We start from the raw sequence: 15,931 nt of genomic DNA on the forward strand, positions 1-15,931 counted from the left end.
GCACCAGAGGGGCGTTTCAAAAAGAAAGGAATTGTACCAACTCTGCTGAGAGGATTGCAAATATCCATTGCCTGGGACCACATGGAGTTCACTGATGATGACTTTAGTGGACAGTGTTTTGGTCAAGTAATGGGAGTGGGTAGAGGAGTAAATGAAGAAATGGAAGACAAGCAGTGAATGTAACTCTTGAGGATTTTGCTGTGAGAGGAAAGAAATAGGATATTTATTAGCTGGAAGAAGATAAGATGTGGATTCTATTTTTTTTTTAATTGAAGAGAATTAAGCATATTTGAATGCCAGTCCAGAGGGTCCAGTGGAAAGGGAATGATGTCCCACCAAGTCACAGGATGTATTGGGGACATTGAGGATACTGGCTAGAGTTAAATGGGTGTGTTGGAGAGAAAGGAAAACAAAAGATGCATGAGGGTGGATACACCAGTTGGGATGAGATTACATGTAACTTTGAAAGCCAAGGGAAGAAGTTTGACATTGATGCAGCAGGAGATAAGAAACATGTACAGATTCTGGAACAGAAGCATCAATGGGATATTTGGGGGATATTAGTCCAGTGTGCCCTGAAGTGGGGAGAGGCTGGAATCAGGAAGACCTGTGAGAAAGCAGTTTCAGAGAATTAGGTGGAATAGTCTGAGGACCTGGACTTGATTCAGATCAAAAGGAAAGGAAAGGAAAAACATGGGAACATTTCCAAAAACTGCTAATGGGATTTAGTGGCTGACTGGTTGGTTGTAAAAGAAAAGGGAAGGAGATTTTAAATATGATTATCAGATCCTTGCTTGGGGGTTGGCACCACTGTCAGATGTGAGTAAAAGGAATGATGGAAAGAGGAAACAAATAGTCCATGAAGTTAGCAGCCAGTGAAAAGTTGAGAAGGATAAGATTAAGGGAAAAAATTGGATTTGACATTGAAGAAATTATTGGAACTCCTTGAGAAAACAATTTATGAAGAGTGATAGTTTAAAAATCCTAATAGTTTAGGTTCTTAAAAAAAAAAAAGCAAGTTATCTTGTAATTTTGTGGTGTATGAAGATGCTGAATTTTCATTTGTGTCTCCTACCTGCCACTCCATGAATACTTGTTGAATACATGAAAAAAAAACCATTTATTTCAGATTGTTACCATTTCCTTCATCAGTTCAGGTTAGAGAGATGACCTACCAAAGAACAGCCCCACTAGCATATTCTTTGGGCAAGATGAAGGGTGAAAAAAAAAGGACTAAAATATTTTATTTTCAGCTCATGAGAATCACCATGGAAGCAGTGTTTAGTTATCTGATCCATGATTTAACTGATCTTGCTATTGCTATTTTAAATGTATTCTTTGTTCTCCAAAAATATTTATTTTTCCCACCCCATCTCTATGTATATTGTTATGATAGAATTTATTCCTTTTGTTTTTATTTTTTTTACATTAAATTTTTTTTTAAATAAGTAAATTGATTGATTGATCAAGACAGGGTCTCACTTTGTCATCCAGACTGGAGTGCAGTGGCACAATCTCGGCTCACTGCAGCCTCCACCTCCTGGACTCAGGTGATCCTCCCACCTCAGCCTCCTGAGTAGCTGAGAATACAAGGCATGGGCCCCCACACTCAGCTAATTTTTAAATTTTTTGTAGAGATGGGGTTTTGCTGTGTTGCCTAGGCTGGTATTGAACTGGGCTTAGGCCTTGGCCTCCCAAAGTGCTAGGATTACAGGCTTGAGCCACCATGCCCAGCCAGATTTATTTTGTGTTGAGACACACTTTATTTTTTTATTTTATTTATTTATTTTTTTGAGACAGAGTCTTGCTCTGTCACCCAGGCTGGAGTGCAGTGGCCAGATCTCAGCTCACTGCAAGCTCCGCCTCCCGGGTTTACGCCATTCTCCTGCCTCAGCCTCCCGAGTAGCTGGGACTACAGGCGCCTGCCACCTCGCCCGGCTAGTTTTTTGTATTTTTTTAGTAGAGACGGGGTTTCACCGTGTTAGCCAAGATGGTCTCGATCTCCTGACCTCGTGATCCGCCCGTCTCGGCCTCCCAAAGTGCTGGGATTACAGGCTTGAGCCACCGCGCCCGGCCTGAGACACACTTTATATATTTATCATGTACATAATGTTTTTGAAATATATGTGTACGTTGTCGAATGGCTAAATTGAACTATTTAACATTTGCTGACTTCACATACTATTTTTTGTGAGAACACTTAAAGTCTGTTCTCTCAGAGATTTTCAAGAATATAATACATTGTTATTGAGTATAGTCATCATGATGTACAGTAGATCTCTTGAGCTTATTCCTCCAGTCTAACCGAATTTTTGTCCTCTGACCAGCACCTTCCCTGCCCCTCCAGAAGCCCCTGGCAACTCTACTCTGCTTCTTTGATTTCAACTTTCTTGGCTCCACATACGAGTGAGAGCATGCAGTCTTAACATGGTATCCTCCAGGTTCATACGTGTTACCACAGATGACAGAATTTCCTTCTTTTTAAAGGCCAAATAGTATTACGCTGTGTATATATTACATTTTCTTGATTCATTCATCTACTGGTGAACACTTAGGTTGATTCTGTATCTCGGCTATTGTGAGTAATGGTGTGGTAAACATAGGAATTCAGACGTCTTTGTGACATGGTGATACATGCTGATTTCATTTCCTTAGGCTATATATGTGGTAATGGGATCGCAGGATCATATGGTAGCTTTTTTTTTTTTTTTAGATGGAGTCTTGCTCTGTTGCCCAGGCTGGAGTGCAGTGGTGTGATCTCGGCTCACTGCAGCCTTCGCCTGCTAGGTTCAAGCAATTCTCCTGCCTCAGTGTCCCAAGTAGCTGGGGTTACAGGCATGTGCCATGGCGCCCAGCTAATTTTTGTATTGTTAGTAGAGACAGAGTTTTGCCATGTTGGCCAGGCTGGTCTCGAACTCCTGAGCTCAGGTGATCTGCCCGCCTCAGCCTCCCAAAGTGTTGGAATTACAGGCATGAGCCACTGTGCTGGCTTTATTATTATTATTACTATTTTTTTTTTTTTTTTTTTTTGAGACAGAGTCTCGTTCTGTAGCCCAGGCTGGAGTGCAGTGGCGCGATCTCGGCTCACTGCAAGCTCCGCCTCCCGGGTTCACGCCATTTTGCTGCCTCAGCCTCCCGAGAAGCTGGGACTACAGGCACCCACCACCACGCCCGGCTAGTTTTTTTGGATTTTTAGTAGAGACGGGGTTTCACCGTGTTCGCCAGGATGGTCTCGATCTCCTAACCTCATGATCCGCCCGCCTCGGCCTCCCAAAGTGCTGGGATTACAGGCGTGAGCCACAGCGCCTGGCTTTTACTGTTGTTTTAAATAGAGATAGGGTCTTTCTCTGTCACCCAGCCTGGAGTGCAGTGGTGTAATGTGAGCTCACTGCAGCCTCAAACTCCTGGGCTCAAGTGATCCTCCTACCTCATCCTTTCAAGTGGCTGGGACCACAGGTGCATGCCCCCATTCCCAGGCTAATGTTTAAATATTTTTGTGTAGAGATAGGGTCTCACTATGTTGCCCAGGCTGTTCTTGAACTCCTAGTCTCTGGTGATCCTACTGCCTTGACCTTATTTTTAATTTTTTGAGGAACTTCCATACTGTTCTCCATAATGGTTGTACTGATTGATATTGTCACCAACAGTGTACAGGGGTTCCCTTTTCCTCTTCTCCACATCCTCACCAATACTTGTTGTCTTTTGTCTTTTTTTTTTTTTTTTTTTTTTTTTTGAGACAGAGCCTTGCTCTGTTGCCTAGGCTGGAGTGCAGTGGCGTGATCTTGGCTCACTGCAACCACCGCCTCCTGGCTTTAAGTGATTCTTCTGCCTCAGCTTCCTGAGTGGCTGGGACTACAGGTGCACGCCACCACTACCCGGCTAAGTTTTGCATTTTCAGTAGAGACGGGCTTTCACCACGTTGGCCAGGATGGTCTTGATCTCCTGACCTCGTGATCCACCCGCCTTGGCCTCCCAAATATAGTACCCATTCTAACAGGTGTGAAGTGATATCTCCTTGTGCTTTTAATTTGCATTTCCCTGATGATTAGTGCATTTTTTTCGTATACAGTTTGGCTAACTCCTGTTTTCTAATTTATTGCACAAATGTAATCATAAAAGAGAAACAGGAACATTACTCACAGACCAACCAGCTTAATACTCAACTGTTCTCAATATTATGTGTTCCATTATAGTTTGTGAATGCTTAGTTTGATGTACTTGTGATTGACCGCTGTATAATTTTTCATTGGCATTTAGAAAATGTCACACTTCAAACATGTTTCTTCTTTACGAGATGGAGCTTGCTTTTATGCTAACTTCTTGGAGTCAGCCAGCCTCCTGGGGATGTTTCACGTAAGTGATGGTGGGGTGGGAGGAACACAAAAGATCCAGTGGTGCTGGCTGAGCCAATCCCTGTTCCACTGGCCCTTCTCTCCACTGCCCCTGATGTGGTGCTGTGTAAGAAAGCATGGCCAGCCTCAGGGCTTCAGAGTGCTTTGGTTAACAGTGAGGTCTGACTCCCACTGCTAGAAGGAGGTGTCGTAAGCTGTAGGGCTGTTGCTCTTTACTCTTCTCTGTCATTACCCACGAGGAGGTGTGTTTGGGCTGGAGGCCTGGGCTCACGTGGAGGGTGTGCAGCCAAGACCATCATCATTGGTCTGATGGTGAATTTTAAGCAACTCTGAACCTAACCTGTGCTCCGTAACAGTTTCTGAAATGAGGTATACAGAGATGGGAAGAATCTTTTGGAAAACAGAGACAGACATAGTAAAAAAAAAAAAAAAAAAGAAGAAAAGAAAAAGGGAAAAGAATAGATGTAACAAAAATACAGCTGGATTGTACATTTCATAATACACATCCATTCATAAATATACTTTAGTTTCATGGTTTTTAAAAATTCCTAGTAGTATAGATAAGGCAGAAGTAACACTTATGGGGAGAACAGACTACAATTTGGCAGCAAAAGGAAGGCGTTAAACTGTAGCTGGAAATAACAACAGAGTTGATCTGTTCTATATTAGTTCTTCCGTCTTCAAAACCAACAAATGATTGCAGGTTTAAAAAAAAGAAAGTGGCTGGACATGGTGGCTCACACCTGTCATCCTAGCACTTGGGAGGCCGAGGCGGGCAGATCACCTGAGGTCAGGAGTTCGGGACCAGCCTTGCCAACATGGTGAAACCCCATCTCTACTAAAAACAAAACAAAACAAAACAAAACAAAAACCAGTAAATTAACCGGGCATGGTGGCTTATGCCTGTAGTTCCAGCTATTCAGGAGGCTGAGGCAGGAGAATCACTTAAACCTGGGAGGCAGAGGTTGCAGTGAGCTGAGATCGCACCATTGCATTCCAGCCTGGGCAACAAGAGCAAAACTGTGTCTCAAACATATAAAATAAGAGTTAAAGAAAGAAAGAAAAAGGTAGCCTTAATTTAGTGATGCTATTAAGAATAACAAATGCCTGTTTGATGATCAGTCCTGGACTCTCAAGTTTGCCTGTTCTGACTCAAGTTATGGTGAAACTGTAGTTATCTTCCAGTTTTTAATACGGTCCTTGCTGCAGTGACTTCATTCTAGAGAACTGGCATTACAAAAACATTGTAGTGCTTAGTGGTTTTAATACTCATTTCACAAGAATAATGAAATAAATCTTTTCCTCACTGAGTGTGTAGTATGATGCAGGTGAGGTATCTGACACCTGAAAGTCAGGCTGACCCATGAACGACACTGGCTTGAATTGCGTGGGTCCATTTATAAAAATCAATAGGAAGACTTAAAAAAATCAATACATTGGAAAATTATTTGGAGAGTTGCAACAGTTTGAAAAAAACTCAGATAAACCGAGTAGTCTAGAAATACGGAAAAAATTGAGAAAAAGTTATATATGTCATGAATACATAAAATACATGTAGATACTGATCAGTTTTATCATTTACTACCATAAATATACACAAATCTATTATAAAAAGTTAAACTTTTTCTAAACTTATGTACATGCAGACTATACATGGTGCTAGTCATAGCTGAGAGAAATGTAAACAAATGTAAAGATGCTGTATTATAACTGCATATAAGTAACTATAGTACATACAGTACTTCTGTAATAATTCTGTGGCCACTTCCTGATGTTGTTGCAGTGCGCTCAAGCATTGTGGGTAGCCGCTTGGAAGGCACTGTGATGCTAGTCATCTCTGTGGGAGCAGTTCCTCTCTCCAGTACACTTCAGATCACGGTGAAAAGTGACCTCTTAAGGTTCTTGAGTATGTTTTTTTGTGTATAGTGCAGTACCACAAACTTTGAATAACACTATGGGACCCATATGAAGTGCCACTAGTGATACTGGCAGTGCTCCCTAGAAGCCAATAAAAGCCCTGACAGAATTGAATTGCTTGAGGAATGGTTGCCTGCCGCTTCAGACAGATGATTCGTTTTGCAAACAGATGATGTAAACTTATGGTATTGATAAATACAGTATGGTACTGCAAATGTATTTTCTCTTCCTTACGGTTTTCTGAATAACATTTTATTTTTTTTCTATCTCACTTTATCTTAAGAATACAGTATGTAATACATATAACATACAAAATACGTGTTAACTGTTTATGTTATCAGTCAGGCTTCCGGTCAGCAATAGGCTATTAGTAGTTAAGTTTCTGGGGAGCCAAAAGTTATACACAGAGGTTTGACTGCATGAGAGGTTGGTACCCCTAACCTCCAAGTTGTTCAGGGGTCAACTGTAGTCTGTGATATACTCTTGGCTTTCCAGAAACTTAATTTGAAGAAGTTAATTTAAAAACCGTAGTTTTCTGTGTATTAATTTGACAGTTCAGCCTTTATTAGATCAAAGTTTCAAACGAGCTCAGTTGTTAGATGTTTTGTAATGAATGCCATCAGCCTTTATGTTGTCAGGATCCAGGATGTTTAGATGTGTGTTTGTGCAGGGCTCAGAAACAGTCTTGGTGGTAGGTTTACAGCTGCCCATCTTCTTAGGTGCAGAACCTGTTCTGGGGCTGCTGCCAGTCTATGGGAACATTCCCTCCTATGCCCTTCCTACGCTGCAGAGGCCTACAGGTTGATGACCACTTCTGGGACCCTTTGTTAGACCTCTCACTCAAAGCATGTAGAGTTGTGTAAGTGACAGCAGCCAGCCTTGACTCATCAGATAGTCTTTGAGTTTGTAAAAGAAAAAAAAAATGTCCAGGATTTTAATTTACACTGTAACATCTGAGGTGGATTTCAATTCTAGAGCACGATAGAGACTGATGTCTGGGTTTTACCCCTAGGATTGTTTTTACATTGTCCATGCTATAGTACAGATGAAAATGAAAGATAATTATTTACATCTTACATTTCCTGTTACAAGTATTCTGTGTTATGTCTGTATCATGTCAAGTACCGTAGGTATGTTCTTATTTCATTTATTCTTGTTTCTTCATGTACACAAATGAGTGCATCATTTCCAGTTATGTCAAAAGTGATATGTCATTGTATCAGATCCATCTCTCAGTATTATCTGTATCTTCTGATGTCTTAATCAAATTTATGCTGTCAAAATATGTTAATGATGTTTTTTAAAGTGTTTATTGAGAAATTCACAAAGAACTTGTATTTTGTCAAAAGGCCATTGTTTAGTTGCCAGCATTGTCAGTGCAGATGTACTAAATTGCAAGTTACAGAAAACCCGACTCAAGGTGACTTATAGGAAGGGTATTTACTGGCTTGCCTATCTGCAAGGCCAGCTATAGGCCAAACTTCAGGGTTGATTTGATTTAGCAACTCAACAATGCTATTGAGAATGTAGTTTCCTTCTTCCTTTTCTGCCATCTGCATTCCCACCTTCCTCTTGAGAGGGCAGGGTGGTTAGCAGCCATTCCCGCACCTACACATTTTCTCACTCTTGTCCCATGGTGTTTAATAGCTTGCCCAGAAAAACTTCCCTTTGTCACATTGATCTTAAAATTGAGCTGTGTGCCCATTCGTGAACCAGCAACTGGCTGGGGATGGGGTCATCCTAAGTAGCTCAGGCTTGGAGTCAGCCTCACCCAAAGTATAGGGCTGTGGGGAAGAAGCACTGAAACCCCAGTCAGAACTGGGTGATTAGCTAGAGGAGGAGGAAATGGATGAAGAGTGACAGCCACAGTCCACTGTGCCATGTGATTTACAGTCATTTGGGTTTTGTTTATAAGAGTACTTACTTTATTTTTTCATTTTTTTTTCTTCTTCTGTCTTTAAGGGGCCTTTACAACAACCAAACGGACAGGCATTCCAGCGCCACGGGAATTTTCGGTAACTGTCTCAAGAGAGAGGTCTGTGCCACGTGGTCCTTCGAACCCCAGGAAATCAGTGTCCAGTCCAACTTCTTCCAACACTCCCACTCCTACCAAACACCTGAGGACCCCTTCCACCAAGCCCAAGCAAGAGAATGAAGGTGGAGAAAAGGCTGCGCTTGAGTCCCAAGTTCGGGAACTTTTGGCAGAAGCCAAAGCAAAAGATAGTGAAATTAACAGGCTTCGAAGTGAACTAAAGAAATGCAAAGAGAAAAGGACTCTGAGCGCTGAGGGGCCTGATGCTTTGGGCCCAAATGTTGATGGAACATCAGTCTCCCCAGGTGACACAGAACCTGTGATAAGAGCACTTGAGGAGAAGAACAAGAACTTTCAGAAAGAGCTTTCCAATCTAGAGGAAGAAAACCGGGCCCTGAAGGAGAAACTGATCTATCTTGAGCACTCCCCAAATTCAGAAGGGGCAGCAAGTCACACTGGTGACAGCAGCTGCCCGACATCCATAACTCAAGAGTCAAGCTTCGGAAGCCCAGCTGGAAATCAGTTGTCCAGTGACATTGATGAGTATAAAAAAAACATACATGGAAATGCATTACGGACATCAGGCTCCTCAAGTAGCGATGTTACCAAAGCTTCTTTGTCGCCAGATGCTTCCGACTTTGAGCACATTACAGCAGAGACACCCTCAAGGCCCCTGTCCTCCACCAGTAACCCCTTTAAGAGTTCAAAGTGTTCTCCCACTGGGAGTTCCCCAAACAACGTAAGTGAATTGTCCCTGGCTTCCCTCACAGAGAAGATACAAAAGATGGAAGAAAACCACCATAGCACTGCAGAAGAACTACAGGCCACTCTACAGGAACTATCAGACCAGCAACAAATGGTGCAGGAATTGACAGCTGAAAATGAGAAGCTGGTGGATGAAAAGACGATTTTAGAGACATCCTTTCATCAGCATCGAGAGAGGGCAGAGCAGCTAAGTCAAGAAAATGAGAAGCTGATGAATCTTTTACAAGAGCGAGTAAAGAATGAAGAGCCCACCACTCAGGAAGGAAAAATCCTTGAACTGGAGCAGAAGTGCACAGGTATTCTTGAACAGGGCCGCTTTGAAAGAGAGAAGCTGCTCAACATTCAGCAGCAGTTGACCTGTAGCTTGCGGAAGGTTGAGGAAGAAAACCAAGGAGCTTTAGAAATGATTAAACGTCTGAAGGAAGAAAATGAAAAACTGAATGAGTTTCTAGAACTGGAACGGCATAATAATAACATGATGGCCAAAACTTTGGAAGAGTGTAGAGTTACCTTGGAAGGGCTAAAAACTGAGAATGGATCTTTGAAGTCTCATTTGCAGGGTGAGAAGCAGAAAGCCATAGAGACCAGTGCCATGGAGCAGACGGCAGAGAGCTGCGAAGTTCAAGAAATGTTGAAAGTAGCCCGAGCAGAGAAAGATCTACTGGAACTGTCTTGCAATGAGCTCAGACAAGAATTACTAAAGGCAAACGGTGAAATTAAACATGTTTCCAGTCTGCTGGCAAAGGTGAGAAGAGACAGCTCTTTACTGGTATTTGCTCATCCTTGTTCACATTTCTGCCCTTAACCTCTAAATTCACAGAGCACAGAGAAGCATTTTCTTAGTCTGTTTCATTCACGAAGCCAGCATTTCGGCTTGAAGGCCTGTTAGATCGACGACAGGTTGGGATTGGGGATACAAAAAGGAAACACCCAAATTTCTGATTATGGGTGGTTCAAAGTGTACTGGGGATGTAAAATCAAATCAGAGTATGATGCAGTGATAAAGAATATCATAGAGCCTATGCCCAGGCTCTAGTCTAGTGCCAAGATGAGGGGGGGCCCTGGTATAACATGGGGGTCGAGGGTAGCGCAGAAGGACTTCCTGGAAGAAATAGCAACTGAGCTGAGTTCTGAAGATTGAGTGGGAGTTTGCCAGGTCTGTCAGCCTGCTTTTAACTGCCAGTAACAGACAATGAAATCACTCCCAATTTTCCACCATAATATTACCACTATTTTGGTGTTTTCTTCCAGATATATGTGTATGTATGTGTATCATACAAGTTAAACAAATTTATAATCATCTTGTACATGTTATTAACTTTCTTTTTGCATTTAGCATTTTAGAAATATTAAAATTTTTCTCAGTATATTCCTATCATTAATATTCATTTAAACATTCTTTTAAAGGCCAGGTACTATTTTAATATAAATATTTCATATTTATTAGGTCCCTGTTGTTGAAGATATATGTATTGTCAAATATTTGTGGTCTTTCCAGTCTTTCAATATTATAAATACTTTTTTTTTTTTTTTTTTAAATCTATCTTACTGTTTATTTAGGACAAATTCCTAGACGATGACTTACCGAGTCAAAGAGTATAAACATTTTAAAGACTTTCAACACAGTCAGCCAGATTGCCCTTCGGAAATATTATGCCAGTTTATTCATCCTAGTGGTCATGAGATCATGTGCTTCCCTGAGCCTTTGCCAACACTTGGTATTACGTTGTTATATCATTTAAATATGTTAATCATTTCATTTTTTTAACCTTTTTTGCTTGGGAAGATCTTCCATAGCCCAAGAGCAAATAAATAATAACTTTTCTTGTTTTTTAAAAAATAATACTTTAATCAGCCTGTAATTTTGTTTTTTGATGCAAGAATTGTGGTGATTATATGATATTCTGCCCAGAGCAGTGCTGGAGAGGTGCAGAGAGATGGCCTCCTATTTCTTGTTTCCTCCAAGTTCTGGGTCTGATTTAGGGATCTGCTGGCAAGAGGGATTCAAAACATCTTCCTACCTTAGGTCAGGGGTTGGCATTGTTTCAAGGAGCAAATTATGCCATGAGCTCTCATTTTCCTCCACTGCTTCATCTGTCTTAAGATGAGTCCGTTGCAACCTGATTCTGCGTTTGGCCATCTGATGGGCTTACTGGTGGGCCGTGTTAAGGAGTTTCTCTCTTTGTCTGTATTCTAAATTTGTAGGTATTTTATTGAAAGTATGGAAGTAATTCCATTAGAGGTTACTAGACAGGCTTTGCATTAGGTTTTAATGTCTTGTGGAATAAGACTATTCTTTTTTTACTTTAAGATACTCAGTACTCTCTGGCAAAATGTTTCATCTCCCATGTGCACCTTCTTGATGTTCTTTCTCAGTCCCTCTGTAGTTTTGGTAGTTTGGCATTACATGAAGTATATGTGTCAATGAGAAATAATCTGACATCTTAAAAATAGCTTATTTTTTTCTCATCATAAAATATTTTCATTACAGAGGATTTAAAAAGTACAGAAAAGTATAAAAAAGAAAAATATTACCTTTAATCTCACCACTTGGAGAAAAACTGCTAACATTTTGCTATATGTCCTTTCAGGCCTTTTCTCAGTTTATACATGTTTGAGCTTGCATAAAAACTTGCATTGATATGATTATGATATTTTGTCTTCCTATCCAGAAGAGTATGTCTGTCCACATTCCATTACAAAGAACCAGTTGGATTAGTTTATCTATTCCACTGTTAATCTGTTTCTGATTAACTTGTTTCTACTTTTATCTTTATTAATTTTTTTGTCCTATTTTTTGTACATTTTGGTTTCTTACTAGTTTCTTCAGTAAAATTCTTTGTTCATTTAACTTTTTTTATCCTTGGTTGTTAATGAAAGCATTTGAAGTTATTATAGCTTAGGTAAATAGAGGCAATAAAATCTAGAATCTTCTGGAATAAACTAAATCTAATTTAAAGGAAAGTGCATTTTCGGTAGAGTGCAAGGCACAACATATATATTTAAAATCAAACTGTTGTTATTCATATATCCTACATCTTATTGCGTGCTAACTAGAATTATCAAATACTGCTAGTAAGAGGGGAAAGGTCCTAGCTAGTATTTTTGGGTGAGAGTTTGAGGTAAAGATGGAGGCATGCTATTATATAGGGTTTCTTGTATATCTATCAAAACCCTAGGTCTGTGATTTTGTGCTGTCTTATGTGCACAGAGACTGATTTGTAATTGCAGTGGACTTGTAACATACTAATCTTCCTACCCTTTTACATTACTGTAGAAAAAGCAAAACACAGACCTGCTAAATGGACTAATACTTACTGTATCTCTACCACAGACTATCAACTAATCCGCCAACAACCATGAATTTAAATGATAATACTTAAGAGACTCATGTCCAAAGGATAATAGGAGAAGTTTTAGCACAAAACTGTGATGAAGGATCTAACATGCTGGACTGGGTCGTCTTGACTTACCCAGTGAGCAATGATATGACTTCGGGCAGGCGCCTTTACCTTGTGCGGTGTGGAATATAAGCATGACGGTGGATGGATCCTGGTCTCGTATCTAATTCCAAGGGAAGCATTTAACATTTCATCATGATGTATGTTTTTTGTAGGCATTTGGTACATACCTTTTATTATGTTATGCAAATATTTTGCTAAGAGATGTTTTGTTTGGTGGTTTATTTTTATTTTTATTTTTATTTTTTATTTATTTTTTATTTTTTTGAGACAGAGTCTCGCTCTGTTGCCCAGGCTGGAGTGCAGTGGCGCGATCTCGGCTCACTGCAAGCTCCGCCTCCCGGGTTCCCGCCATTCTCCTGCCTCAGCCTCCCGAGTAGCTGGGACTACAGGCGCCCGCCACCTCGCCCGGCTAGTTTTTTTCTGTTTTTTAATAGAGACGGAGTTTCACCGTGTTAGCCAGGATGGTCTCGATCTCCTGACCTCGTGATCCGCCCATCTCGGCCTCCCAAAGTGCTGGGATTACAGGCTTGAGCCACCGCGCCTGGCCCTGGTGGTTTATTTTTAGAGACAGGACCTCGTTTTGTCACTTAGGCTGGAGTGTGGTGGCGATTATAGCTCACTGCAGCCTTGAACTCCCGGGCTCAAGGGATCCTCCCACCTCAGCCTTCTTGGTAGCTGGGACTACAGCCAGGCACCGCCATGCCTGACTACTTGGCTTGTTTTTAAAGGATGAGGACTGAATTTTTCTACAGCTAATGATGTGATCTGATAGTTTTTATGTAATCAGGTTTTTTTCTCCTTTAACTTGTTAATGAGGCAAGTTATAACAGCAGATTTTCTAAGGTGCTCTAGTGTGAAATCATGCTTGCCTTCCTGGGGTAAATCCTAATTCTTCAGTTTTCAGTGGTTTTACTTGACTTTTTGCCGAGAACTTTCAAATATAGCTGCCTTCAGCAGGTATCGGAGTAACTGTCCTGTTAATCACCAAGCAACTACGTGTATCCCATGAACAGTGCATTCATCCACTCTGATGCTTGGCAGAAGGTGAATATTGTGAAAAAGGATACAATAAGCTATTTACAAAGGGGGAAAGCAGTGCCAAACCATCCTATGATCTAATAGATTCCGTAAATCTATGTAAGTTTCCAGTTAAGATTACTCAAGTGACCCAGATACTGTCAAAAGAACCTATAAAAAGCCTTGAAAAGTGCTTTTTTAAAAATAGGAGGTAGGTTTCTTCCTCATTCAATACATGGAAAATTGGTAGGATTTCTACAGTATTTTGTAGGCTTTTTTTCTCCCCATTTCTTTTTCTTCGTTGGTTTGCTGATCTCTTTATTTTTTTCAACTTCTCTGATATACCCCATATGCATTTTGATGGCCGCTTAATCTGTAGTCACATGACATACTTCTGTAAAACTTTGAGGATGGGTCTGATTTCCACAGAACCCAAAGCCACCACTCCTGGGAGCCACACCTGTCCCTGCCCTAGCTAGCAAGCAGCATAGAGTTGTATAGGATTGTTGTTTTTCCAGACAATAACACGGCCCAGCTTTAATTTTCTTTTTTACCTTTTCAGTTGTTTGGGATCTTGATTTCAAGTTAGAATATCTTTTCTAGGCTTGAAACCTAGAAGTTTTAAAAGCAAAACATCTATTTATTCCCCTGAGGTTGAAGCTTGTAGGTGGTATTCTTAGAATCTTAGTTCTTTCTGCAGAAACTTGGGGTCCACTTCCAGAAGAGTAAGGAGATTATAAATAACCACTTGGCATGAGTGGTCTGGGGGAGGCAGCAGAGGTGAAATGACTAGTGTGCTGCCTGAGTGGGTCCTGGAGCCAAATGATTTAGAGTGGCCACTGATCAGAGATTGCAGAACCAGAATTTGAGGGAAATATGTGGCAAATAGATGATCCTGTAGCTGTGACATCGGAATAGGACACCTTAAAGGACTTAAGAGATCTGGAAACCTGGTTTAAACAGTCAGGTGGGCCAGAAGTCTATCCAGGTGATGTATTGGTATATGAGAAACTGCCCTCCTGTCAGCGGCATGAGCCAGGGGACACTCCCTCCACCCCGGTCCCTAAGGGTGGGAGATGGGCTGTGGCTGCCCATGGTGCAGGCCCAGGCTGTGGCTGGCAGTGCTGTGGTTCTGGGCCTCCTGCCAGGGATGCAGGACAGCTCAGCATTGCCAAGCATCTTGGTCCACCTGTTGGTGACTCGGGGCAGGCATGTTTCCTGGACACCTGGGTCTTATGGGGAGAGGGTTTCCCAGAGCCTCCCAGAGCTTTCCCTTTTCATCTGACTGGTGAGAACTGGGTCACACAGCGCCCCCAGGCCATCTCTCTTGAAATCACAGTTGCAGCCTGATTCTTGAACAAAATTGGGATTCTGTTAGGAAGAAACAAGGTGGGGGTGGCTTTTGGTGGGGAATGGGCACTTGCCCCATCAGGCCTCCACTCCCTCACCTTTCCCCACAAAGTACTCACAGTGATCTGATCATATGGTGCCTTCCGGTGCTGCCTGGGGCACCACATGCTTTGCCCAGTGCCCGGCTCCCACCACACCTCAACTCGCAGTCCCACCCCACATCCAGCCATATTCCCACCCCTCCCTCCATGCCAGGCCTGGCCGGGCCAGTGCCTGTCTGGCAGTCATGTTTGCTCAGGGGGCTCTTGGCCTGAAGAGACCCCACCCCACTCATCATTAGCTGGTCCCTCCTGAAGCTTTCTGCCTCAGTTATAGGGTCTTCAGCGAGGCATTCAGCTCTGCAAGGCCCTGTCCCGTGGAACTTCAGACTCATCTCAGTAAATGACATTATTGTCACTCAGCCAAGGTCACTCATGGGAGCGCCTTGATCCACGCTGGCCCTCAGAGGATTCAGATGTGCGGGAACTATTTGGGGCGCTGCAGGGAAACTGAGGGAACCTTCTGCCTGAGTAGCCACTGGCTGCTGCTGGAGAGGTGGGAAAGTTACTGAGCTGAAAACATGGAGATTTCCGTCACCTTCAGCTCACACATGAGGCATCCCACTCTCTGGCACCAAACATCAACTCTGGTGAGCAGAGGCCTGTGGCTTCGTGCTGGGAAGGAGGACTGTCAGCAACTCCTGTCAACAGGGCTTATTTTCCAGCTCCCCTGGGCAAGCCATGAGGATGTGGAAATCGAGGAGGCCTGTGGAGGCTGCTGGGGAGAGCCCCGCAGATGCTGCACCAGGAAGCCTCTGCTCAAGGGGCTGTGCAGAGCCAGCTGTGCCCCAGGAGCAGAATCTTCTGGAGATTAAACTACAAAGCCAGAATGCCTGTGCAGCCTTTATTATGTGGGATATGACAGGCATGTGGCCCAGAGTTCATGGCATGTGTGCCAGCTCCTCCCCTGACACCCCCAACTCTCTGTTCTTGAAG

General features: G+C 42.3%; 1 protein-coding gene across 12 annotated transcripts in view; it reads left to right on the top strand.

Moving 5' to 3' along the window:
- The window catches only part of LOC105493330 (sperm antigen with calponin homology and coiled-coil domains 1), a 316,001-nt gene that overhangs the window by 199,143 nt on the left and 100,927 nt on the right, over positions 1–15,931 (top strand). For 11 of the 12 annotated variants that reach the window (XM_011760890.2, XM_071082511.1, XM_011760892.3 and 8 more), the window contains one exon: positions 8,232–9,811. The exons of the other annotated variant lie outside the window; for it this stretch is intronic. In XM_011760890.2, the coding sequence (XP_011759192.1) occupies positions 8,232–9,811 (1,580 nt within the window). The remainder of the gene's footprint in view (positions 1–8,231; positions 9,812–15,931) is intronic. 12 annotated transcript variants of the gene reach the window in all.

The sequence above is a fragment of the Macaca nemestrina genome, chromosome 17, assembly GCF_043159975.1.
Source record: "Macaca nemestrina isolate mMacNem1 chromosome 17, mMacNem.hap1, whole genome shotgun sequence".
NCBI classification, from domain to species: domain Eukaryota; kingdom Metazoa; phylum Chordata; class Mammalia; order Primates; family Cercopithecidae; genus Macaca; species Macaca nemestrina.